Source organism: Heteronotia binoei, chromosome 1 (assembly GCF_032191835.1).
Source record: "Heteronotia binoei isolate CCM8104 ecotype False Entrance Well chromosome 1, APGP_CSIRO_Hbin_v1, whole genome shotgun sequence".
NCBI lineage: Eukaryota > Metazoa > Chordata > Lepidosauria > Squamata > Gekkonidae > Heteronotia > Heteronotia binoei.
In genome coordinates this window covers 280783234-280809484 of record NC_083223.1, presented here as the reverse complement: position 1 = coordinate 280809484, position 26251 = coordinate 280783234, and the positions used below count along the sequence as shown (strand labels likewise).

The window sequence follows — 26251 nt, the reverse complement described above, 5'->3', positions numbered from 1 at the left end:
TTGCCCCCCACCCCCAAACACCAAGAATACAGAGCATCACTTGCCCCAGACAGAGAGTTTGTTCCAACTTTGCTCCAATAAATAGCAGTGAGTCATGAAAGTCCCTCCCCTGCCACGGATTTTGCTCCTCCTGCTCTTTTTTCAGATGAAACTGATCTTTGATTGACAGCACAAACCTGCTCACAGGAGAGAGGAGGGCCTTGAACCAAGAAAGCTGTCGTTGCTTTTCCAGTGCTCCCGTCGCTTGATTGCTGACTGTCCTCTTTGTTTTCCAAGGTCCCCGAGAGAGAATCATGTACGTTGTCTGTGTCTTAACCAGCACCGGAACCCAAGAGCCCGACTACCTGGCTACGGTGGACGTAGATCCCGAATCTCCAAATTATTGCAAGGTTCTGACCAGAGATCTTTTCATTTGGGAATGTTTTCCTTTGCCGTTCCTTCCCTCAGGTTCCAGGGATGGGTAAAGAGAGGGCCCATGTTTGGCTGATCTCTAGGGTTCCCAGCTCCGATTCCAGAAATATCTGGGGACTTGGGGGTGGAGCCGGGAGACATTGGGGGTGGAGCCAGAAGCAAGGTTGTGACAAGCACAACTGAACTCCGAAGGGAGTTCTGGTATCACATTTAAAGGACTGCACACCTTTCAAAGGGAGCCAGTTTGGTGTAGTAGTGAAGTGCATGGACTCTTATCTGGGAGAACCAGGTTTGATTTCCCCACTCCTCCACTTGCAGCTGCTGGCATGGCCTTGGGTCAGCCATAGCTCTGGCAGAGGTTGTCCTTGAAAGGGCAGCTGCCGTGAGAGCCCTCTCAGCCCCACCCACCTCACAGGGTGTCTCTTGTGGGGGAGGAAGGTAAAGGAGATGTAAGCCGCTCTGAGTCTCTGATTCAGAGAGAAAGTCGGGGTATAAATCTGCAGTCTTCTTTTTCTTCTTCTTCAAATGCCTTCCCTCCGGTGGAAATAATGAAGGACATGGGTACCTTCTTTGCGGGCTCATAGACTTGGACCCCCTGGTCCAATTGTTATGAAACTTGGAGGGTGTTTTGAGGAAAAACATTGGATGCTATACAGACAAACCGGTGACTCTACCTCTAAAATAGTCCCTCCACCCTATTACACCCTAAGGGAATTGGTCTCCATAGGGAATAATGGAGTGGAGTGCCCAGGAGACATTTCCCTCCCCCCCCCCCTTTCTGATGACCCTAAAGCGGGGGAAGGGCCTCCAAACCGGGGGATCCCCTGCCCCCACTTTGGGATTCATTACATACAGGAAACCACAGCGTATAGATAATTATCAAAACAGAAACCACTGTGTTAATGCATTGTCAGAATTCATGCTATAGTAGTAAATACACATTTATCTCGATATACTCGTTATTTATTCCTACAGTCCAGCTTTTTGTTACATTTAAAGCCCAAAGTTCATGAACATAAATATCCACTCCGGATGCTTGTAAATAAACAATCAGGTACCTGTGTATTCTTTCTCAGACGCAGGCGGTACCGTGAAGCAACGCCCTGCCTTGAAAGAGAAAAAAGGTTGCATCCGGAGTGGATATTTACGTTCGTGAACTTTGGACTTTAAATGTAACAAAAAGCTGGAGTGTAAATTGTACTTTGATGGGTTAAAGGTACCTTTATAATTGAACTTAAATTTATAACTTCGGGGAAGTCAAGTAATGGAGGGAGGGAGGGAGGGTTGAAATATCATATGGGTTAGAGATAAAAAAGACATAACTAAATATTGTAACCATATGTTATTAATAAATTGTTAAAACACAAAAAGCTGGAGTGCAGGAATAATAACGAATGTCTCGAGATAAATGCATATTTGCTGATAGAGCATGAGTTTTGGCAATGCTTTAACACAGTGGCTTCTGGGGACTGGCAACCCTCATTCAATCTCAACAGCTAAGCAGGGCCGACCCTGATTAGTGCTTGGATGGCAGACCGCTGTGGAAGTCCAGGGTTGCTACGCAGAGGCAGGCAATGGCAAACCTCCCCTGAATGTCTCTCGCCTTGACCTGGATGGCCCAGGCTAGCTTGATCTCGTTAGATTCTCAAAAGGGTCTGCCCCAGTTAGCACTCGGGTGGGAGGACATTAAGGAAGTCTAGGGTCGCTACGCAGAGGCAGGCGACAGCAACGGCAAACCACCTCTGAACATCTCTTGGCTTGACCTGCATAGGCCAAGCTAGCCTGATCGTGTCAGATATTGGAAGCTAAGTAAGGTGGGCCTTGGTTAGTACTTGGATGGGAGACCACCAAGGAAGGTTGGGGTTGCTGTGTAGAGGCAGGCGACAGCAAACCACCTCTGGATGTCTCTTGCCTTGACCTGGATGGCCCGGGCTAGCCTGATCTTGCTAGATCTCAAAAGCTAAGCAGGGTCAGCCCTCGTTAGCACTCGGATGGAAGAAGATTAAGGAAGTCTATGGTCGCTATGCAGAGGCAGGCAATGGCAAACCACCTCTGAACATCTCTTGGCTTGACCTGGATGGCCCAGGCTATCCTGATCTTATTGGATCTCAAAAGCTAAGCAGGGTCAGCCCTGGCTAGTATTTGGATGGGAGACCACCAAGGAAGTCCAGGGTGGCTATGCAGAGGCAGGCAACGGCAAACCACCTCTGTTTCTCATTTGCTTTGACCTGAATGGCCCATTTCATAAGATCTCAGACGCTAAGCAGGGCCAGTCCTGGTTAGTACTTGGATGGCAGACCGCTACGGAAGTCTAGGGTTGCTACGCAGAGGCAGGCAATGGCAAACCACCTCTGAACATCTCTTGGCTTGACTTGGATAGGCCAAGCTAGCCTGATCGTGTCAGATATTGGAAGCTAAGTAAGGTGGACCCTGGATAGCACTTGGATGGGAGACCACCAAGGAAGGTTGGGGTTGCTGTGCAGAGGCAGGCGACAGCAAACCACCACGTCATTAGGGAGACATTTAAAGCCAGTTTGGTGAAGTGGTTAAGTGTGCAGACTTATCTGGGAGAACCGGGTTTGATTCCGCACTCCTCCACTTGCACCTGCTGGAATGGCCTTGGGTCAGCCAGAGCTGTCACAGGAGTTGTCCTTGAAAGGGCACCTGCTGTGAGAGCCCTCTCAGCCCCATCCACCTCACAGGGTGTCTGTCATGGGGGAGGGAGGGAAAGGAGATTGTGAGCCGCTCTGAGTCTCTTCAGAGTGGAGGGCGGGATATAAATCCAATATCTTCATCTACCTCACAGGGTGTCTGTTATGGGGGAGGAAGGGAAAGGAGATTGTGAGCCGCTCTGAGTCTCTTCGGAGTGGAGGGCGGGATATAAATCCAATATCTTCATCTACCTCACAGGGTGTCTGTTATGGGGGAGGAAGGGAAAGGAGATTGTGAGCCGCTCTGAGACTCTTCAGAGTGGAGGGTGGGATATAAATCCAATATCTTCATCTACCTCACAGGGTGTCTGTTATGGGGGAGGAAGGGAAAGGAGATTGTGAGCCGCTCTGAGTCTCTTCGGAGTGGAGGGCGGGATATAAATCCAATATCTTCATCTACCTCACAGGGTGTCTGTTATGGGGGAGGAAGGGAAAGGAGATTGTGAGCCGCTCTGAGTCTCTTCGGAGTGGAGGGAGGGATATAAATCCAATATCTTCATCTACCTCACAGGGTGTCTGTTATGGGGGAGGAAGGGAAAGGAGATTGTGAGCCGCTCTGAGTCTCTTCGGAGTGGAGGGTGGGATATAAATCCAATATCTTCATCTACCTCACAGGGTGTCTGTTATGGGGGAGGAAGGGAAAGGAGATTGTGAGCCGCTCTGAGACTCTTCCAAGTGGAGGGCTGGATATAAATCCAATACCATCTTCTTCTTCTTAAAAGATGCCTCCCCACACCTTCCCCAGCTTGCCAGCCGGAGCCCTGGCCAGCACAGGTAGAGCTCCGCTCCTGTGCGTTTCTGCCCTCAAAAAAGCCCTGGTTGTATTAATCTGTCCTGCACTTGGAGAGCCAATTTGGTGTAGTGGTTAAGTGTGCAGACTCTTATCTGGGAGAACCAGGTTTGATTCCCCACTCCTCCACTTGCACCTGCTGGAATGGCCTTGAGTCAGCCAGAGCTCTCTTATCTGGGAGAACCGGGTTTGATTCCCCACTCCTCCACTTGCAGCTGCTGGAATGGCCTGGGGTCAGCCATAGCTCTGGCAGAGGTTGTCCTTGAAAGGGCAGCTGCTGTGAGAGCCCTCTCCAGCCCCACCCACCTCACAGGGTGTCTGTTGTGGGGGAAGAAGGTAAAGGAGATTGTGAGCCGCTCGGAGACTCTTCAGAGTGGAGGGCGGGATATAAATCCAATATCTTCATCTACCTCACAGGGTGTCTGTTGTGGGGGAGGAAGGGAAAGGAGATTGTGAGCCGCTCTGAGACTCTTCAGAGTGGAGGGCGGGATATAAATCCAATATCTTCATCTACCTCACAGGGTGTCTGTTGTGGGGGAGGAAGGGGAAGGAGATTGTGAGCTGCTCTGAGACTCTTCAGAGTGGAGGGCGGGATATAAATCCAATATCTTCATCTACCTCACAGGGTGTCTGTTGTGGGGGAGGAAGGGGAAGGAGATTGTGAGCCGCTCTGAGACTCTTCGGAGTGGAGGGCGGGATATAAATCCAATATCTTCATCTACCTCACAGGGTGTCTGTTGTGGGGGAGGAAGGGGAAGGAGATTGTGAGCCGCTCTGAGACTCTTTGGAGTGGAGGGCGGGATATAAATCCAATATCTTCATCTACCTCACAGGGTGTCTGTTGTGGGGGAGGAAGGGAAAAGAGATTGTGAGCCGCTCTGAGACTCTTTGGAGTGGAGGGCAGGATATAAATCCAGTATCTTCTTCTTCTTCTTCTTACCGATGCAATTATCTTACCGCCATATGATTTTAATGTTTACATATATAACAAATGTCTAGATTTTAACTATGTAAATTATGAAATGTTAACTTTTTTATGCTTAATTTTATATTTTATGTTAGTTTTTATATGTTGTAAGCCGCCCTGAGCCACCTAGTGGGAAGGGCGGGATATAAATTACAAATAAATAAATAAATAAAATAAATTAGGTCAGCTGAAAAAGCAAATGAGAAAAGCCACCTTTTCAGAAGGCACCTTTGATTTGAGGCGGATTTCCACTCTGGCCCATGAGCAACATTCAGAGGAGGCCGTGAAAAGCCATTTCTAAGAAAACAAAGTAGGAGTCAAGCGGCACCTTTAATACCAGCAAAGTTTTATTCAGAACGTCAGCTTTCATGTGTGCACGCACACTTCTTCAGACGAGGAATCAGGTATAGTGAGCAGAGCTACATACAGCTGGTAGGCAGTGGCTTAGAATGCAAAATGGCACAAAAATAAAATCCATTTTGCATTCTAAACCGCTGCCTACCAGCTGTATGTAGCTCTGCTCACTGTACCTGATTCCTCATCTGAAGAAGTCTGCATGCACACACGAAAGCTGATGTTCTGAATAAAACTTGGTTGGTCTTAAAGGTGTCCCTTGATTCCTACTTTGTTCTGCTGCTTCAGACCAACACGGTGGCCCACTTGGATCATTCCTAAGAAAAGTCATTTCGAAGAAGGGAACAAACGAAACTCATCCTCGTGCTTCTCGGGGAGGGGGAGCATTTAATCCCGTGAAGACAATTGCCCGGATGGGCTGCAGTTGCATACTTATAACTCCCCGGTGGCAACTTTCCTGTGAATTTTGTGAAATGCTTAGCAAGGGTTTGGGCAGCGTCCCTTCCAAAAGAAGACGAACCCCTTCAAGCGTCGCTGGCTCTGCAGTCTGGGCTGTGCGACGTACCCAGAAGCAAACCTGAACTTGTCAAGAATCGTCCAAACTCATAACACCAGTCGGGGTGTTTTGATCGTTGCCGTGTCAGTGGATTAGACAAGAGAGAGAAAAAGGGAAATTAGCGTGACTCTGCCCTCGGCTGTGTACGGTATAAGTAGACCACAGCTATCTTTGTTTGTAACTCGTCTTATTAGCTTCTTGCTGCTATGCTTAAGCGTTGTGGTGGGGAACGTGCTTTTTGCATGTGGCAGGTCCCTGATTCAGTCCCTGACACCTCCAGTTGGGGAGGGACGGTGGCTCAGTGGGAGAGCATCTGCTTGGGAAGCAGAAGGTCCCAGGTTCAATCCCTGGCATCTCCAAAAAAGGGTCCAGGCAAATAGGTGTGAAAAACCTCAGCTTGAGACCCTGGAGAGCCGCTGCCAGTCTGAGAAGACAATACCGACTTTGATGGACCCAGAGTGGAGAGGGGCCATGGCTCAGTGGTAGAGCATCTGCTTAGTAAGCAGGAGGTCCCAGGTTCAATCCCCGGCATCTCCAACTAAAAAGGGTCCAGGCAAATAGGCGTGAAAAACCTCAGCTTGAGACCCTGGAGAGCCACTGCCAGTTAGGGGAGGGACGAAGGCTCAGTGGCAGAGCATCTGCTTGGGAAGCAGAAGGTCCCAGGTTCAATCCCCGGCATCTCCAAAAAAGGGTCCAGGCAAATAGGTGTGAAAGACCTCAGCTTGAGACCCTGGAGAGCCGCTGCCAGTCTGAGTAGACAAGACTGACTTCGATGGACCGAGGGTCTGATTCAGTATAAGGCAGCTTCATAGGTTCAGTTAAAAGGCTACCATCACTGCTGTCAGGCGGCCATCTTCCCTGCACCCCTGCTGACCAAGTTTGAATTTTATGGACAGAACTGGTTGGGTGACCTTCGTTCTGTCTGTTCAGGCCCTCAAATAACAGGTGTTGGGAAAGACTTTTTCTGCCCCAGACCCCCTGACAGCCCGAGAGCTCTAGTGGTGGGCTTCTTGGACTGGATTGATCTGATCGGAGCAATGGTCTCCCACCTTCTTTAGCCTTCAGGCCCCTTTGGAATTCTGTCACGGTGTGGTAGACACAGCCACAAAATGGCTGCCACAGGAGGCGGGGCCAGACACAAATGGCTGCCACAGCTTACCTTCAGTGAAGATTCATGTGCTGCTGTTTCCACAAATCTGCAGACAATTAAGCCTCCAGTGGCCAATGTAAAACCTCGTGGCCAAATCTCTACCTAGCCCCGCCCACTTTCTGAAAACCCTTGACGGGCACCACGGTGGGAACCCGTTAGAGTTGCCAATCTCCAGGTAGGGGCAGGGGATTCCCCAATTTGGAGGCCCTCCCTCTGCTTCAGGGTCATCAGAAAGCTGGGGGGGGAGGGAAATGTCTGCTGGGCACTGCTGTGGCAGCAGCTGTGAGAGCCCTCTCAACCCCACCCACCTCACAGGGTGTCTGTTGCGGGGGGAGAAGATATGGGAGATTGTAAGCCGCTCTGAGTCTCTGATTCCGAGAGAAGGGCGGGGTATAAATCTGCAGTTCTTCTGCATCATCATCATCTTCCATTATTCCTTATGGAGACTCATTCCTACAGGGTACAATGGATAATTGACCTGCGGGTATCTGGGGCTCTGAGGGGGCCCTGTTTATTTGAGATAGAGGCACCACATTTGCAGCACAGCATCCGATGCCTCTCCTCAAAACACGCTCCAAGTTTCAAGAGGATTGGACCAGGGAATCCAGTTCTATGAGCCCCAAAAGAAGGTGCCCCTATCCTTCATTATTTCCAATGGAGGGAAGACATTTTAAAAGGTGTGCAGTCTCTTTAAACATGATGGCCAGAACTCCCCTTGGAGTTCAATTCTGCTTGTCACACCCTTGCCCTTGGCTCCCCCCCCCCCGTGTCTCCTGGCTCCACCCCCAAAGTCCCCAGATATGTCTTGAACCGGACTTTGCAACCCTAGAACCCATTGGGACCCCTGTGCTCCGTAAAATATGCGAAAGCTAATTTTGGTGAGCGCTGTGGTGTCCAGGGATGTACGGTTGGGGACCCCTGGATTGGAGAGCAGCTAGCTTCCCGCCTTCCCCCACAGGTGATCCACCGCCTGCACATGCCTTACATCGACGATGAACTCCACCACTTCGGTTGGAACGCCTGCAGCAGCTGTTTCGGGGATACCACCAAGAAGCGGAACAGACTGGTCTTTCCTTGCCTGGGCTCCTCTCGCATTTACGTGGTGGACACTGGGACTGACGAGAGAGCTCCCAAGCTCCACAAGGTACAGCTTTATTGGAGCAGCCCAAACTAGCCCTGGGAATAGGGGGAGCTGGAGCAGTACTCCCTGTAAGCTGTAGAGCCGGGGTGTCAAACATGTGGCCTGGGGGCCGGATTAGGCTGCCGGAGGGGTCTTATCAGGCCCGCGAGCAAAGCAAAAGTAGGTTTGCAATTTACAGATTCACACTTGAGCAACACCTGAACAGCATACTCAAGACTGCTATAGCACAGACATTGTCTCCAGCTTTTGATGCAGTAATTCAGAACAAGAGGTGTCAGTTATCAGAGACTGTTAAATGAACAAAATATTCTGAGAGTGCTAATGTTTTAAGCATGTTTTAAGTTTTTTAAAAAAGTCTTTAATTGTGTGTATCTGCTATCTGGCATTACGTTTTATGGCACCCATGACCTGGCCAGGCAAGGTCTCATTTATGTTAAATCTGGCCCTCGTAACAAATTAGTTCAACACCCAGGCTTTAGAGTCTTGCGAGCAAAAATGCTACTTCGTGAGCATTGAAGTTGCGAGCTACTGCACAAATTAGTTTGGGGCCGTTTTTCCTGAGCAAAGACAAAAATGTGTGAGCTGGAGTCTAAAAAACTGAGCTAGTTCACACTAACTCAGCTTAGGGGAACCATTGGGTTGGAGGAGGAGGACATGGGGATTGGAGAGGGCGTTGTGGGGGGCGGCAGAAAGTTCTGCATTGGCCTGTCAGAAGCAGTGAACGACGACATCTAGAGCTGGTGCAGTGTAGCGGTTGGAGGGACATATTAGGATCTGCAAGATCCCAGGTTCTAATCCCCACTCTGCTGTGGAAGCTGGCTGGGTAACCTTGCACTGGGTCACCTATACAGTTGGGAGGGACCTCCAGAGTCATTTAGTCCAACCCCCTGTACGATGATAACTTTATTCTGTTCTGGTTAGACCCCCACCTAGAGTCTTGTGTTCAGTTTTGGACGCCACAATTTAAGGATATAGAGAAACCGGAACGTGTCTAGAGGAGGGTAATGAAGATGGTGAGGGGTCTGGAGACCAAGTCCTATGAGGAAAGGCTGAAGGAGCTGGGGATGTTTAGCCTGGAGAGGAGGCGGCTGAGAGGGGATATGATTACCGCCTTCAAGTCCTTGAAGGGCTGTCCTATAGAGGATGGTGCAGAATTGTTTTCTGTGGCCCCAGAAGTAGGACCAGAACCAACGGGTTGAAATTAAACCAGAAGAATTTCTGGCTCAACATTAGGAAGAGCTTCCTGACTGTTAGAGCGGTTCCTAAGTGGAACAGGCTTCCTTGGGAGGCGGTGGGCTCTCCTTCCTTGGAGGTTTTTAAACAGAGGCTGGATGGCCATCTGACAGTAATGCGGATCCTGTGAACTTAGGGGGAGGTGTTTGTGAATCTCCTGCATTGTGCAGGGGGTTGGAGTAGAATCCCCTTCTACTATCGTTTGTTGTTCAGTCGCACAGTCGAGTCCGACTCTTTGCAACCCCTTGGACAAAGTCACGCCAGGCCCTCCTATCTTCCACCATCCTCCGAAGTCTGCTCAAATTCGTGTTAGTTACATCAGTAACGCTCTCCAGCCATCTCCTCTTTTGCCATCCCCTTCTTCTTTTGCCTTCTGTCTTTCCCAGCATCAGGATCTTTCTTCTCCAGGGAGTGCTCCCTTCTCATTGGGTGGCGAAAGTCTTTGAGCTTCAGCATCTGACCTTCCAGGGAACAGTCTGGGTTGATTTCCCTTAGGACTGACTGATTGGATCTTCTTGCAGTCCAAGGGACTCTCAAGAGTCTTCTCCAGCACCACATCTCAAAAGCATCTATTCTTCTGCACTCGGCCTTCCTTATGGTCCAGCTCTCACAGCCATACATGACTACTGGGATTCCCTCTGCAAATGTGCTTTCCTTTGCCTCCGCAGGTGATCGAGCCGAGAGAAGTTTTTGAGAAATGCGACCTGGCTTTCATACACACCCCTCACTGCCTGGGCAGCGGGGAAGTCATGATCAGTTCTATCGGGGACCCACGTGGCAACGCAAAAGGTATTTTACGAAATGGATTCCCATGGGGAATCCCAGAGCAGGGCGGTCTAGATCAGGGGTCTCCAGTGCAGTGTCTCTGGGTGCCATGGTGCCCCCTGAGGACTTTTCTGGAGCCCACCAAGTGCTTTTTGGAAGTGTCATGATCTGTGCTGTGAGAGAGAGGCCTAGTGGGCCTGGGGAGCCTGTGAGGCCTGTGTCACAGCAGAAAGAGACGGCCTACAATCCCCAGAATGCTTGGCGCTGGTTTCAGCCAATCAGTGTCCAAGTAGGCTCTGAGGAGAATGTAGTGCTGCCCATCCCCAGGTTCAGGCGGGGGTTCTCCCGCCTGGGAGGTTCCCAACCTGTGGCCCACAAAGGGCCGGCAGGGGGAACCTCCCCCAACGTCTCTGGTGCGATGATGTCACCCGGAAGTGACAGCATAAAAATGGTGGCGCCCATATGGGAGTGCTTTAGCCGCTTCCAGGAAAACTCTATGGTTTTCCCGGACGCTCTAGGTATTTGGGTGGTGAAAACTCTATGGTGCATAGGTAATGCCATTACCAAATGGCTAGAGTGTCCGGGAAAACCACAGAGTTTTCCCAGAAATGCCTAGAGCAGCCCCACATGGGAGCCCCCATTTTGATGAGGTTACTTCTGGGTGACATCATCGCATCTTGCGCGCACTCTGCACGTGAGAGAGAGTGCCCCGCTGTGGGAAGCTGGGGACTTGGCACCCCTAGGAGAATGGCTTAAAACAGGGGTGTCGAACTCCTTTGTTATGAGGGCCGGATCTGACATAATTGAGATCTTGTTGGGCCGGGCCATGTTGGGTTGGGCCAAGCCATGTTGGGCCAGGCTATATATGTACCTATCGAAGATTAGGTAACAGAGATAAACTTTATAAAGGCCACAAACGAATATATAGATTTTTTAAATTTAAAACATGCTTAAAATGTTAGCAGTTGCTAGTCTTAAAGGTGCTTTCTTTGTATTTCTCCCACGGGATCTAGGGCAGTGGGCAAAAGAAGCTCTGGCTCTTTCCTTCCTTCCCCTGGGGACTGGGGGGGGGAGGAGCCTCAGCCAACAAAAGGAAGCAAGGCTTGGCTCAGTAGCTCTGCTGTGTGATTGAGCAAGCCTGGCCAAGCAAGCTGTGATGCAGAAGGAAGCCAGAGAGAGGGAGAAGGAAGCAGACCACAGCCAGTTGCTGGAGGGCCTGATAGGAGCCTTCTAGGGGCCTTATCTGGCCCCCGGACCGCATGTTTGACACCCCTGGCTTAAAAGCTTTCTCTGGGGAACAAACCCTGTTCTTTTCCTCCTGAGAGACCAAGCAGGAAAAATGGCTGCTGTTCAGGAGGAGGACCCTCACTCTGAGGGAGAGAGTGAGTGCAACAGAAAAACGAGGTCCGCACAGAATTTCTGGTCTGACGCGATGTATTTTACTATTGGTACCAAAAGTAGGGCTCAGTCGGGCTTGGCTGCCCCTAAGACTGAGTTAAAATCGTTCTGCATACAGACAGTTTTCTTAAGAGGCAAGCAAGGCGGCCAGCACTCAGGCTCATCTCATTTCAAGATCCCTCCTTCCCAGAGTCCTCCCTGGTAAAATTCCATGACACCATCCCTTTTCACTTACCTATTACAGGAAGTCGCCTCTAAGAGGCGCTTCTCTTATCATAGCTAGCCAGCTTGGTGCCTCTACCTCAAAAGACAGTCCCCCCAGAGCCCCCGATAACTCCAGTTCAATTCCCCATTATACGCTATGTCACGGGGTGGCCAGTGGTAGCTCTCCAGATGTTTTTGCCTACAACTCCCATCAGCCCCAGCCATTGGCCATGCTGGCTGGGGCTGATGGGAGCTGTAGGCAAAAAACATCTGGAGAGCTACCATTGACCACCCTTGCCCTGTGAGAATCGATCTCCACATAGGTAATAATGGCATGTCCAGCAGACATTTCCCTCCCCCTCCACCCGTTTCTGGCGACTCTGAAGTGAGGGATTGGCGTCTCTGTTCACGAGTTGCAGCCAGCTTCTTCACAGACACCCCATCCCAAGAGGAAGCCTTTCAATCAGAGACTGAAGCCTCCGGAGGTGGAAAGTCACATGGTGGCTGTGGGGGCGGGCCTTTTCCCCGCCGGCCAGCTGAGTGGGGACGGGAAGGAGCCTGTGAAAGCGGAAGAACCCCCGTTGGCACCTGGGGATTGGCAAGCCTAGGCCAGCGCCTTAACGGAAAGTTACATCAGATATTTTAATTTGGGGGGTATTAATTAATTAATCAGGGGCTCTCCTTCATGAGCAGGCCGAGGCCTGTGGCATAACAGACTAGGACAGTTCCGTTTAGTTGCGTTAGCAGCTTTATGTTGATTTCCCTTCACCCACCTTGCTATAGTTTGACGCCCCTGATCTGTTCACTTCCCCTTTATTGATTTCCTGCTTTAAAAATAAACCACTTTAAAATAAACCAGTGGCAAATCAAATGCAAGACTGTGATCAGGCAGGCAAAAAGGGACTATGAGGAGCATATTGCAAAAAACATAAAGACCAACAATAAAAATTTCTTCAAATTTCTATAAATCGAACAAAATAAATAAACAAATATATTAGAAGCAGGAAACCAGCCACGGAGGCAGTGGGGCCCTTGGATGACCAAGGGGTCAAAGGATTACTGAAGGAGGATAGGGAAATGGCTGAGAAGCTGAATGCATTTTTTGCCTCCGTCTTCACTGTGGAAGATGAGAAGTGTTTGCCTGCTCCAGAACCACTTATATTGGAAGGGGTGTTGAAAGACTTGATTGAGGTGACAAAAGAGGAGGTCCTACAACTGATAGACAAATTAAAAACTAATAAGTCACCGGGGCCGGATGGCATACATACAAGAGTTCTGAAAGAACTCAAAGTTGAACTTGTGGATCTCCTGACAAAAATATGTAATCTTTCATTGAAATCTGCCTCCGTTCCTGAAGACTGGAAGGTCGCAAATGTCACCCCCATCTTTAAAAAGGGTTCCAGAGGAGATCCAGGAAACTAAAGGCCAGTCAGTCTGACTTCAATACCGGGAAAGTTGGTAGAAACCATTATCAAGGACAGAATGAGTAGGCACATTAATGAACACAAGTTATTGAGGAAGACTCAGCATGGGTTCTGCAAGGGAAGATCTTGCCTCACTAACCTGTTACATTCCTTTGGGGGGGTGAACAAACATGTGGACAAAGGAGACCCGATAGATGTTGTTTACCTTGACTTCCAGAAAGCTTTTGATAAAGTTCCTCATCAAAGGCTCCTTAGTAAGCTTGAGAGTCATGGAGTAAAAGAACATGTCCTCTTGTGGATCAAAAACTGGCTGAGTAATAGGAAGCAGAGAGTGAGTATAAATGGGCAGTCTTCGCAGTGGAGGACGGTAAGCAATGGAGTGCCACAGAGCTCGGTACTGGGTCCCATGCTCTTTAACTTGTTCATGAATGATTTGGAGTTGGGAGTAAGCAGTGAAGTGGCCAAGTTTGCAGATGACACTAAATTGTTCAGGGTGGTGAGAACCAGAGAGGATTGTGAGGCACTCCAAAGGGATCTGTTGAGGCTGGCTGAGTGGGCGTCAACATGGCAGATGAGGTTCAATGAGGCCAAGTCCAAAAAAATGCACATTGGGGCCAAGAATCCCAACTACAAATACAAGTTGATGGGGTGTGAACTGGCAGAGACTGACCAAAAGAGAGAACTTGGGGTCGTGGTACATAACTCACTGAAAATGTCAAGGCAGTGTGCGATTGCAATAAAAAAGGCCAACGCCAGGCTGGGAATTATTAGGAAGGGAATTGAAAACAAATCAGCCAGTATCATAATGCCCCTGTATAAATCGACGGTGAGGTCTCATTTGGAGTACTGTGTGCAATTCTGGTCGCTGCACCTCAAAAAGGATATTATGGGATTGGAAAAAGTGCAGAAAAGGGCAACTAGAATGATTAAAGGTTTGGAACACTTTCCCTATGAAGAAAGGTTAAAACGCTTGGGGCTCTTTAGCTTGGAGAAACATCGACTGCAGGGTGACATGATAGACGTTTACAAGATTATGCATGGAATAGAGAAGGTAGAGAAAGAAGTCCTTTTCTCCCTTTCTCACAATACAAGAACTCGTGGGCATTTTTGGCCACAGAGTGTTGGACTGGATGGGCCATTGGCCTGATCCAACATGGCTTCTCTTATGTTCTTATGTGACACAGAGTGTCGGACTGGAGGGGCCATTGGCCTGATCCAACATGGCTTCTCTTATGTTCTTATGTGTGACACAGTGTTGAACTGGAGGGGCCACTGGCCTGATCCAACATGGCTTCTCTTCTGTTCTTATGTGACACAGCGTGTTAGACTGGATGGGCCATTGGCCTGATCCGTGTTTTAAACAATTTTATTAATAACATATGGTAACAGTGTCTGTTTATATCATTACTATCCCTAACCCATATGATATTTTCTGATCCCCCCTCCCTCCATTACTAGACTCCCGCCGAAGTTATATACTTGAGTTCACTTATAAAGGTACCCTTAACCAATCAAAGTTCAATTTCTCCCTTTTCTCATACTCATTATTAAAAAATTGTCCAATGTCTTTTTACATTCCACTCTTTCTCTATATATCCTCTAAATTTCTTCCACTCCCTTTTGAACACTTCCAAATCATAGTCTCTTAAAGTTCTTGTTAGTTTGTCCATCTCACTCCACGATAAAACTTTCACAATCCAATCCCATTTTTCTGGTATTTTTTCTTGCTTCCACAACTACGCATACAGTGTCCTAGCAGCTGAGAGCAAGTACCAAATTAGAGTTCTATCTTCTTTTGGAAATTTTTCCATTTGTAATCCCAACAGAAAAGTCTCTGCAACTTTTTTAAAGTCATATCCCAAAATTTTAGATATTTCTGTTGTATCATCTGCCAAAGCTTTTTCACAAGTCCACCACATATGATAAAAAGAACCTTCATGTTTCTTACATTTCCAACATCTATCCGACATCTTTTTACTCATCTTTCCAGTTTTTTCGGAGTCATATACCTCCTATACATCATCTTGAAACAGTTCTCTTTAATACTCTGAACCCTTTCCAATTCCGTTTGCTCACGTCTAATTCCAACAGATTTAATATCATTTTCCATCAAATTTTTTAGTTGTGCATTTGAAACCAGTCATACTTGTTATTTAACTGGATCGAGGCAGCTCGGTAGTGCCGGGACCTGGATCGAGGCGGCTCGGCAGTGTTGCTGTTGTTAGACCTATTGGCTGCGTTCAATATGGTCGACCATCGGCTGCTGACCCGCCGCCTTGCCAATGCAGGAATTCGGGGGCTAGCCTTACAGTGGCTCTCCTCCTTCCTGGAAGGTCGGGGACAAAGGGTGGCGATTGGAGGGCAGCTGTTCCAGAGACGCCCACTTAATTGTGGGGTGCCTCAGGGGGCGGTTCTCTCCCCGATGTTGTTTAACATCTACATGCGCCCCCTTGCCCAGATCGCCCGGGGGTATGGGCTGGGTTGCCACCAATACGCTGATGACACCCAGCTCTATCTACTGATGGATGGCCGGACTGACGATGTCCCTATAAACCTGGACCGGGCGTTGCAAGCTTTGGCGGGTTGGCTCAGGCTGAGCGGGCTGAAACTGAATCCAGCGAAGACTGAGGTCCTTTGCGTAGGCCGCGGCGGGCCTGGAGGGGAGATCTCCCTACCAACTTTTGACAGTGCGTCACTGATACCAGTGCTCAGGGTCAAAAGTTTGGGAGTGCTACTGGAGCCTTCCTTGACAATGGAAGCCCAGATAGCTGCCACTGCTAAATCCGCCTTTTTCCACCTTAGGAGGGCAAGGCAGCTGGCCCCCTTCTTGGAACGTAGCGACCTGGCAACTGTGATCCATGCAACGGTCACCTCGAGACTAGACTACTGTAATGCCCTCTACATGGGGCTGCCCCTGTAGCGAACCCGGAAGTTGCAGCTAGTGCAGAATGCGGCAGCCAGGCTGTTAGTGGGACTACCTCGGTGGGAACACGTACAGCCTCGGCTGCAGGAACTGCATTGGCTGCCAATTGTGTACCGAGTTCGCTACAAGGTGCTGGTCATTACCTTTAAAGCCCTATATGGCCGAAGACCTGCCTACCTTAGGGACCGCCTCTCCCCATATGTTCCTCAGAGAGCACTGAGATCTAGCTCTCAAAACCTTTTAAAAATCCCTGGACCAAGGGAGGCTAGACTGAAATCAACGAGGGAGCAAGGCTAACATAAGAACATAAGAGAAGCCATGTTGGATCAGGCCAACGGCCCATCAAGTCCAACACTCTGTGTCACACAGTGGCAAAAAATGTTATATACACACATACACTGTGGCTAATAGCCACTGATGGACCTGTGCTCCATATTTTTATCTAAACCCCTCTTGAAGGTGGCTATACTTGTGGCCGCCACCACCTCCTGTGGCAGTGAATTCCACATGTTAATCACCCTTTGGGTGAAGAAGTACTTCCTTTTATCCGTTTTAACCTGTCTGCTCAGCAATTTCATCGAATGCCCACGAGTTCTTGTATTGTGAGAAAGGGAGAAAAGTACTTCTTTCTCTACTTTCTCCATTCCATGCATTATCTTGTAAACCTCTATCATGTCACCCCGCAGTCGACGTTTCTCCAAGCTAAAGAGTCCCAAGCGTTTCAACCTTTCTTCATAGGGAAAGTGCTCCAGCCCTTTAATCATTCTAGTTGCCCTTCTCTGCACCTTCTCTAAAGCTATAATATCCTTTTTGAGGTGCGGCGACCAGAACTGCACACAGTACTCCAAATGAGACCGCACCATCGATTTATACAGGGGCATTATGATACTGGCTGATTTGTTTTCAATTCCCTTCCTAATAATTCCCAGCATGGCATTGGCCTTTTTTATTGCAAACGCACACTGTCTTGACACTTTCAGTGAGTTATCTATCATGACCCCAAGATCTCTCTCTTGATCAGTCTCTGCCAGTTCACACCCCATCAACTTGTATTTGTAGCTGGGATTCTTAGCCCCAATGTGCATTACTTTGCACTTGGCCACATTGAACCGCATCTGCCACGTTGACGCCCACTCACCCAGCCTCAACAGATCCCTTTGGAGTTCCTCACAATCCTCTCTGGTTCTCACCACCCTGAACAATTTAGTGTCATCCGCAAACTTGGCCACTTCACTGCTCACTCCCAACTCTAAATCATTTATGAACAAGTTAAAGAGCATGGGACCCAGTACCGAGCCCTGCGGCACCCCACTGCTTACCGTCCTCCACTGCGAAGACTGCCCATTTATACTCACTCTCTGCTTCCTATTACTCAGCCAGTTTTTGATCCACAAGAGGACCTGTCCTTTTACTCCATGATTCTCAAGCTTTCTAAGGAGCCTTTGATGAGGAACTTTATCAAAAGCTTTCTGGAAGTCAAGGTAAACAACATCTATCGGGTCTCCTTTGTCCACATGTTTGTTCACCCCCTCAAAGAAATGCAACAGGTTAGTGAGGCAAGATCTTCCCTTGCAGAACCCATGCTGAGTCTTCCTCAATAACCCGTGTTCATCAATGTGCCTACTCATTCTGTCCTTGATAATGGTTTCTACCAACTTTCCCGGTATTGAAGTCAGACTGACTGGCCTGTAATTTCCCGGATCTCCTCTGGAACCTTTTTTTAAAGATGGGGGTGACATTTGCTACCTTCCAGTCCTCAGGAACGGAGGCAGATTTCAATGAAAGATTACAGATTTTTGTTAGAAGATCCACAAGTTCAACTTTGAGTTCCTTCAGAACTCTCGGATGTATGCCATCCGGACCCGGTGACTTATGCCATCCGGACCCGGTGACTTCTCAACAATGGCTCCCCAATGGTGGAATCAACTACCAGAGGAGGTGCGAGCCCTGCGGGGCCTAAATCAGTTTCGCAGGGCTTGCAAAACCGCCCTCTTTCAGCTCGCTTTTGGATGAAGCCCGGGATATGACTGCTAGCCATTCTATACGTACTCTGAATGTAGCACCTTAATTGATAAATCATAATGGTTTTCTCTTGTATTTAAGTTCTAGTTTAATTTATGAATGTAACTTAATTTGTTTTAACTGTCTATAGTAATGATTGTATTTTATTGTAACCATGGTACTTACCATGCCTGTTAGCTGCCCCGAGCCTGCCTTTGGCGGGGGAGGGCGGGATACAAAAATAAATTTATTATTATTATTATTATTAACTCTTCTGCTGATTTTAATTCAGCTTTATCGCCTTGAATCTTTAACAGTTGGTTATATGACATCCCTCTCTCTTCTTCAGATTCAGCTGTTATTTTTATTACTTCTGCTGGCACTATCCAAAGCGGCCTGCTCCAACATGGCTTCTCTTGTGTTCACTTTGTTGTTCTTTGTTCCTCTGCCTGGTCGACTCGCCTATTTCCTTGGGCCAAAGGAAGGGATCTGAGGGGCTTGGGAGGGGACTCTGGGCCTTCGGGGGACCCGGATTCCACGGTGGTGGCAGCTCCATCTGCGGGCATGACAGGAGGCTTTTGAAAAATTGTGTGTTAGGGTTGCCAAGTCCAATTTAAGAAATATCTGGGGACTTTGGGGGTGGAGCCAGGAGACTTTGGGGGTGGAGCCAGGAGATATTAGGGGTGGAGCCCAGATCAAGGCTGTGACAAGCATCGTTGAACTCCAAAGGGAGCTCTGGCCATCACATTGAAAGGGACGGCACACCTTTTCAATGCCTTCCTTCCATAGGAAATAATGAAGGATAGGGGCACCTTCTTTTGGGGCTCATAGAATTGGACCCCCTGGTTCAATCTTTTTGAAACTTGGGGGATATTTTGGGGAGAGGCACTAGATGCTATACTGAAAATTTGGTGTCTCTACCTCAAAAAACAGCCCCCCCACGGTGGTGGCAGCGTCAGGTGGCACCTCCATCTGCGGTCATGACAGGAGGTTTTTGAAAAATTGTTTGTGTGTGTGTGTGCTCCTGGTGGTTACGGTTGACTTCTAGCAGCCCCTAGTGGGGCTGGGATGCTTCAGAGAGGTGGCTTGCTACGTCCTGCCTTTGCCTCCTGCCCCACGGGGGCTCAGAGCAGAGTTAAGGTGATTTGAGGTGACTCAATGAACAGATTAAGCACCAAATTGATATTGGATCCCTTTCATTTCATTGGTGCCCCACCATTTGGACACAGAGTTCAGGATAGGGTGCAGATTTCTGAGCATGGAATTTGTTCTTCCGCCAGGTGGTTTTGTCCTTCTGGACGCGGAGACCTTTGAAGTGAAGGGCAACTGGGAGAGACCCAGTCAAGCGGCCCCTCAAGGGGATGACTTCTGGTACCAGCCAAGGCACAACGTCATGATGAGCACCGAATGGGGGGTGCCGAAATTCTTTGTCACCGGATTCAACCCGGCTGACATAGGGAAAGGTAAGGCCTCACTACACGGGACTGCATATATTTATATATTTATTTATTTGTAGCTATAGAAATATTGAGCTGGAAGGGAACTCAAGGATCATTTAGTCAATCCCCTTGCACAACACAGGAAATTCACCTGGGTTTTGGCCACTGTGTGACACAGAGTGTTGGACTGGGTGGGCCATTGGCCTGATCCAGTATGGATTCTCTTATGTTCTTACGTCTGGGGCAGTGGTGCTCTGTCTTCTTGGTGCTTGAGGGAGGGCAGTTAAGAGTGTGAGGGCTTCTAGTGCCCTTGTCCCACTGATGGACCTCCTGATGGCACCTGTATTCTTTGGCCACTATGTGACACAGAGTGTTGGACTGGATATGCCATTGGCCTGATCCAACATGGCTTCTCTTATGTTCTTATGTCTGGGGCAGTGGTGCTCTGTCTTCTTGGTGCTTGGGGGAGCACAGAAGGAGGGCTTCTGGAGTTCTAGCCCCACAGGTGGACCTTCTAATGTAGGGGTGGGGAACCTCCGTCCCGAGGGCCGTATGCGGCCCTCGAGGTCACTTGGTGTGGCCCTCGGGGATTGCTGGGCCAAACCGAGCCATGTGGCAGCCTCCCTGGGGCCTGGTTGGCCAGTGAGGATCGTGGGGCCCACCCACACTGTGCAGCAGCCTCCCCAGGGCCAGGCAGGGATCACAGGGCCCAGACGTTCTGTGTGGCAGCCTCCCTGGGGCCTGGCTGGCCGGCAGGAATTGCTGCAGGGCCTGGAAAAGTTACTGTCACCGTTCAGTTTGCACTTGGTTATCCCAGAGGGTGTGGCCTAATATGCTAATGAGTGTGTGACCTAATATGCTAATATTGATAATTTTTATGGCCCGCGAATGATGTTATAAATATCCATATGGCCCTTAGCAGAAAAAAGGTTCCTCACCCCTGTTCTAATGGCACTTGGGTTTTGGCCACTGTGTGACACAGAGTGTTGGACGGGATGGGCCATTGGCCTGATCCAACAGGGCTTCTCTTATGTTATGTGACCCAGAGTGTTGGACTGGAGGGGCCATTGGCCTGATCCAACATGGCTTCTCTTATGTTCTTCTGTGACACAGAGTGTTGGACTGGATGGGCCATTGGCCTGATCCAACATGGCTTCTCTTATGTTCTTATGTGTTGGACTGGATGGGCCACTGGCCTGAACCATTTTGGACCAGAACCAATGGGTTGATGAAATTAGAAGAGTTTCCTGCTCAACATTAGGAAGAACTTCCTGACCGTTAGAGCGGTTCCTCAGTGGAACAGGCTTCCTCCTTGGGAGGTGGTGGGCTCTCCTTCCTTGGAGGTTTTTCAACAGAGGCTAGATGGGCATCTGCCAGCAATGAGGATCCTGTGAATTTAGGGGGAGGTGTTTGTGAGTTTCCTGCATTGCATAGGGGTTGGATTAGATGACTCTGGAGTTCCCTTCTAACTCTATGATTCTAAGTTTCCACAGGCTTCCTTGGGAGGTGGTGGGCTCTCCTTCCTTGGAGGTTTTTCAACAGAGGCTAGATGGCCATCTGACAACATTGAAGATCCTGTGAATTTAGGGGGAGGTATTTGTGAGTTTCCTGCCTTGTGCAGGGAGTTGGACTAGATGACCCTGGAGGTCCCTTCCAACTCTATGATTCTATGAGTTGGACAAACACTTGTCAGGGATTCTCTAGGCTTATCTTGCATTGAGCTGGGGGTTGGACTAGATGGCCTCTATGTCCCCTCCAAACTCTGTGATTCCATACGGTGACCCGAACCGTACACAGTCTTCCATCAAATCTGTCCACCGTTTTTTTTCCAGTCCTTTTCTTAATAATTCCTAAAAGAGTTTGCCTTTTTCACCACTGCAGCATGCTGGGTCGACATTTTCCTGGAGCTAGCCACAATGACCCCAAGGTCTTTCCCCCACTCAACAGCCATCTTTCTTCCATTTTATCCAGATTAAGCTTCAGTTTCTTCAAGCCTGCCTGGTCTTCCATGGCCACTGGTCATTAAGCAAATCTTGGCAAAGGATTGGCTGTTCAGGGTCATCTATGCCTCAGGAGGATTCTGGACGGTGCAGACACTGTGGCCTGAATTGTTTCTCAGTGACCAGAAGCCTGTTACCTCAGTCATACCTCTCGCAGAGTTGTCCCTGAAAGGGCAGCTTCTGGGAGAGCCAGTTTGGTGTAGTGGTTAAGTGCGCGGACTCTTATCTGGGAGAACTGGGTTTGATTCCCCACTCCTCCACTTGCACCTGCTGGAATGGCCTTGGGTCAGCCATAGCTCTCGCAGAGTTGTCCTTGAAAGGGCAGCTTCTTTGAGAGTTCTCTCAGCCTCATCTACCTCACAGAGTGTCTGTGTGTGTGTGTGTGGGGAGGGGAAGGTAAAGGAGATTGTGAGCTGCTCTGAAACTCTGATTCAGAGAGGAGGGCGGGGTATAAATCATAGTCTTTTTCTTCTTCTGATTCATAGTCACTCACCAGCTGTCTGGCTTTGGTTTTCTTCTCTGTGCACCTTCAGGGCGCTACGGCCGTCGCCTGAACGTCTGGGACTGGAACACCCACTGCCTTCTCCAGTCGATCGATTTAGGGGAGGATTCTGTTCCCTTCGAAGTTCGGTTCCTGCACAACCCCGACGCTGCACACGGGATGGTAACCTGTGGACTCCAGAGCTCGGTCTTTCACTTCTACAAGACAGAGGTGAACATCGGCAACTGTTTATGCACAGCTGATCAAAAAGGCCAGCTGGGTTTTCTCGCCTGAAGGATCAATTGAGGAAGCCACGAGGGCCCTCATCATGAACGACCACAGCGAGGCTGTGTAGGAGAGGAGGTTTCGGAGGGTACCAGTTAGGGTTTTGGAGGGTATCAATTAGGGCAGGGGTGGGGAACCTCCGTCCCAAGGGCCATATGCGGCCCTCGAGGTCACTTGGTGCGGCCCTCAGGGATTGCTGGGCCGAACTGAGCCACGCGGCAGCCTCTCTGGGGCCTGGCTGGCCAGCGAGGATTGTGGGGCCCAGCCGCGCTGTGCAGCAGCCTCCGCAGGGCCAGGCAGGGATCACAGGGCCCAGACGTACTGTGCGGCAGCCTCCCTGGGGCCTGACTGGCTGGCCAGAATTGCTGCAGGGCCTGGAAAAGTTACTGTCGCCGTTCAGTTTGCACTTGATTATCCCAGAGGGGGTGGCCTAATATACCAATGAGAGTGTGACCTAATATGCTAATATTAGGGGATGTGGTCTAATATACTACTGAGTTCCTGCTGGGCTTTTTCTACAAAAAAGCCCTGGACCTAGGCGTTTGCCTAGGGCGGCAGGTTACATGGCTCAGTTTGGCCCAGCAATCCCCGAGGGCCACACCAAGTGACCTCAAGGGCAGCAGGCCGTGTGTGTGTGTGTTTGTTTGTGTGTGTGCCAGATTCGGCTCTCCCCCACATGACTTCAAATAGAAAAACAATTATTTGCATTAATTCTGCTGGCATGGATAGTTCTCCCTCTGTGGAGCACTGTTTTTTAAGTTGATCATTTTTTGTGGCCCGCGAATGATGTTATAAATATCCAAATGGCCCTTGGCAGAAAGGGCCATTTGGATATTTGGATTATTATCGCTTGTCTCATTTTGTCCTTTGTACTGACTCCCTCTGTGTAACTTGCCTTGGGCCGTGTGAGAAAGGCGGACCATTAAAAACGTGAATAAATAAATGATGTGCATTTCTTCCGCAGGATGGAAGCTGGACGGCAGACAAAGTGATCCAGATTCCGAACAAGAAAGTGTCAGGATGGCTATTACCTGAAATGCCAGGTTGGTCAAAAGGACGCAGTTTGGGACTGCTCTGTATACTTTCCTCCGTCCCTGCTCTTTGCAAACTACTGTTGGTTTTAACCAGTCGACCTGAGTTCAATCCCAGCAAAAGCTGGTTCAGGTAGCCGGCTCCAGGTTGACTCAGCCTTCCATCCTTCTGAGGTCAGTCAAATGAATCCCCAGTTTGCTGGAGGGAAAGTGTAGATGACTGGGGAAGGCAATGGCAAACCACCCTATAAAAAGTCTGCATGAAAACGTGAGAGCAACATCACCCCAGAGTCCGAAACGACTGGTGCTTGCACAGGGGACCTTTCCTTTCCTTTGTTAACTTTGTGGAGGAGACAGACAACTGCGCCCCCTACTGGAAGAGCAGAGACTTGGTCTCTTTGCAGTGCACACCAGGAGGGAGTGGTTGGTTGCATCCACAGCGGCACTGTTTTGCTCTCCCAACTCAAGCGGTGCTTTTTGGACTCTCCGCATGCTGTTCTCCAGTGGTCTACTTTCCAGACGGTCCCCCAATTTGTTGATTTTACCATGCCTGCTTGGGGATGACCTCTCTGGCAGGAACGTAACCCAAGTGTATTTGTATGTTTCGTGGATGTGAAGTGTGCCTTTTGACCCTCCTGCCCACATTGGTACAATTTCCCTTTTGTCATCCATTTTGGGCCACCATCTCCCCCGCCGTGAGCTTTTGACTGGCTTTTGAAGATAATTGATAGTTGCGATAGTGCTATAGCAGGGGTCTCCAACCCCCAGTCCATGGATCGGTCCCAGTCCGTGGCCTGCTAGTAACCGGGCTGCGAGTTGTATAATTATTCCATTATATATTACAATGTAGTAATAATAAGAAGATGACGACGACATTGGATTTATATCCTGCCCTCTACTCCGAATTTCAGAGTCTCAGAGCGGCTCACAATCTCCTTTCCCTTCCTTCCCCCCAACAGGGACAATGTGAGGTGAGGCTCTCCCAGAAGCTGCCCTTTCAAGGACAACTCTTACAATAGCTATGGCTGACGCAAGGCCATTCCAGCAGCTGCAGGCGAAAGCGTGGGGAATCAAACCCGGTTCTCCCAGATAAGAGAGCCATGGCTGACCCAAGGCCATTCCAGCAGCTGCAAGTGGAGGAGTGGGGAATCAAACCCGGTTCTCCCAGATAAGAGAACTATGGCTGACCCGAGGCCATTCCAGCAGGTGCGAGTGGAGGAGTGGGGAAGCAAACCCGGTTCTCCCAGATAAGAGAGCTATGGCTGACCCAAGGCCATTCCAGCAGCTGCAAGTGGAGGAGTGGGGAATCCAACCCGGTTCTCCCAGATAAGAGAGCTCTGGCTAACCCAAGGCCATTCCAGCAGCTGCAGGCGAAAGCGTGGGGAATCAAACCCGGTTCTCCCAGATAAGAGAGCCATGGCTGACCCAAGGCCATTCCAGCAGCTGCAAGTGGAGGAGTGGGGAATCAAACCCGGTTCTCCCAGATAAGAGAGCTCTGGCTGACCCGAGGCCATTCCAGCAGGTGCGAGTGGAGGAGTGGGGAAGCAAACCCGGTTCTCCCAGATAAGAGATCTATGGCTGACCCAAGGCCATTCCAGCAGCTGCAAGTGGAGGAGTGGGGAAGCAAACCCGGTTCTCCCAGATAAGAGAGCTCTGGCTGACCCAAGGCCATTCCAGCAGCTGCAAATGGAGGAGTGGGGAATCCAACCCGGTTCTCCCAAATGAAAGTCCGCACACTTCAGCACCTCACCAAACTAATAGAAATAAAGTGCACAGTTGTATCATCCTGAAACCATTGACCACCACCACCCCGGAGAAATTGTCTTCCAGAAAACCAGACCCTGGGGCCAAAAAGGTTGGGGACCTCTTTGCTATAGCATTATAACGTATGTAAGTTCTGCTCACTGAACCCCATCCGCTCGTCTGAAGAAGTGGGCATGTATATGAAAGCTTACATTCTGAATAAAACTCTGTTGTTCCTAACGGTGCTACTCGACTCCAACTTGACTGTAGCTCACAAAGTAGAACTTTTGCTCACAAGACGCCCTGACTTAGTGGGAGTATTGCCCCAGACTGATCCTTAGAGGGCAGCCCCCCATCTTTCACTGAACCAGGGTGCTCAGAGACACAGAATCAGTGCAGCTGTTTCTTGGCCATGTATTTAAGTAGGAAAGATTCAAGCATTTAAATATCAGAGCACTCGTTTTCAAAAAGAAACTCAGCCAAGTGCTCTCCTTCAGCCAATTGACTACAAAACCCATCATGAGGTGGGGGTTCGATACCTGCCCTTGAAAAAGCTGCTAGCAATTAGAATTAAGGAAGAGACATAAATATCCTCACCACCTTCTCTCCCTCCAGCCTTCAGCAGTGACTTGGTCATTTCCTTGGACGATCGGTTCATGTACATGAGCAACTTCTTCCACGGCGACATCCGTCAATATGACATCAGGAACCCTTTCTGCCCCAGGCTGGTCGGCCAGGTAAGCGTCTTCCTTCAAGGGTCCTTCTCTCTCGGGTGGGAGAGGCAGCCAGGCATATGTAGTTGTGCGTCTGAATTAAAATCCTCTGGGGCAGGGGTGGCCAAACTGTGGCTCGGAAGCCACATGTGGCTCTTTCACACATATTGTGTGACTCTTGAAGCCCCCACCCCACCCCATCGGCTGGCTTGGAGAAGGCATTTCTCACTTTGAATCACTTCTCCAACTGAGGCAGCCGGCATTTTGGGGAATGCATTTAAAGTTGCTTTATTTCCACCCCTCTCTCCTGCAAGTTATTTGTCTGCCTGCCTGCCTTCCTTCCTTCCTTCCTTCCTGTCTTGTGGCTCTCAAACATCTGAGATTTATCCTGTGTGGCTCTTCCTACAAGCATAGACAGCTTCAAGAGGGGATTGGATAAGCATATGGAGCAGAGGTCCATCAGTGGCTATTAGCCACACAATATAAATGGAACTCTCTGTCCGGGGTAGTGATGCTCTGTATTCTTGGTAC

The 26251-nt window shown here is 49.4% G+C and overlaps 1 protein-coding gene across 1 annotated transcript in view; it reads left to right on the top strand.

Moving 5' to 3' along the window:
* Positions 1–288: 288 nt before the first annotated feature.
* LOC132588808 (methanethiol oxidase-like) overlaps positions 289–26251 on the top strand; it is a 46007-nt gene continuing 20044 nt past the window's right edge. Inside the window, exons 1-7 of the mRNA XM_060261260.1 lie at positions 289–389; positions 7898–8083; positions 9982–10102; positions 19309–19491; positions 22001–22179; positions 23198–23276; positions 25623–25744. Of these exons, the coding sequence (XP_060117243.1) occupies positions 294–389; positions 7898–8083; positions 9982–10102; positions 19309–19491; positions 22001–22179; positions 23198–23276; positions 25623–25744 (966 nt within the window). The 5' untranslated portion in view covers positions 289–293. The remainder of the gene's footprint in view (positions 390–7897; positions 8084–9981; positions 10103–19308; positions 19492–22000; positions 22180–23197; positions 23277–25622; positions 25745–26251) is intronic.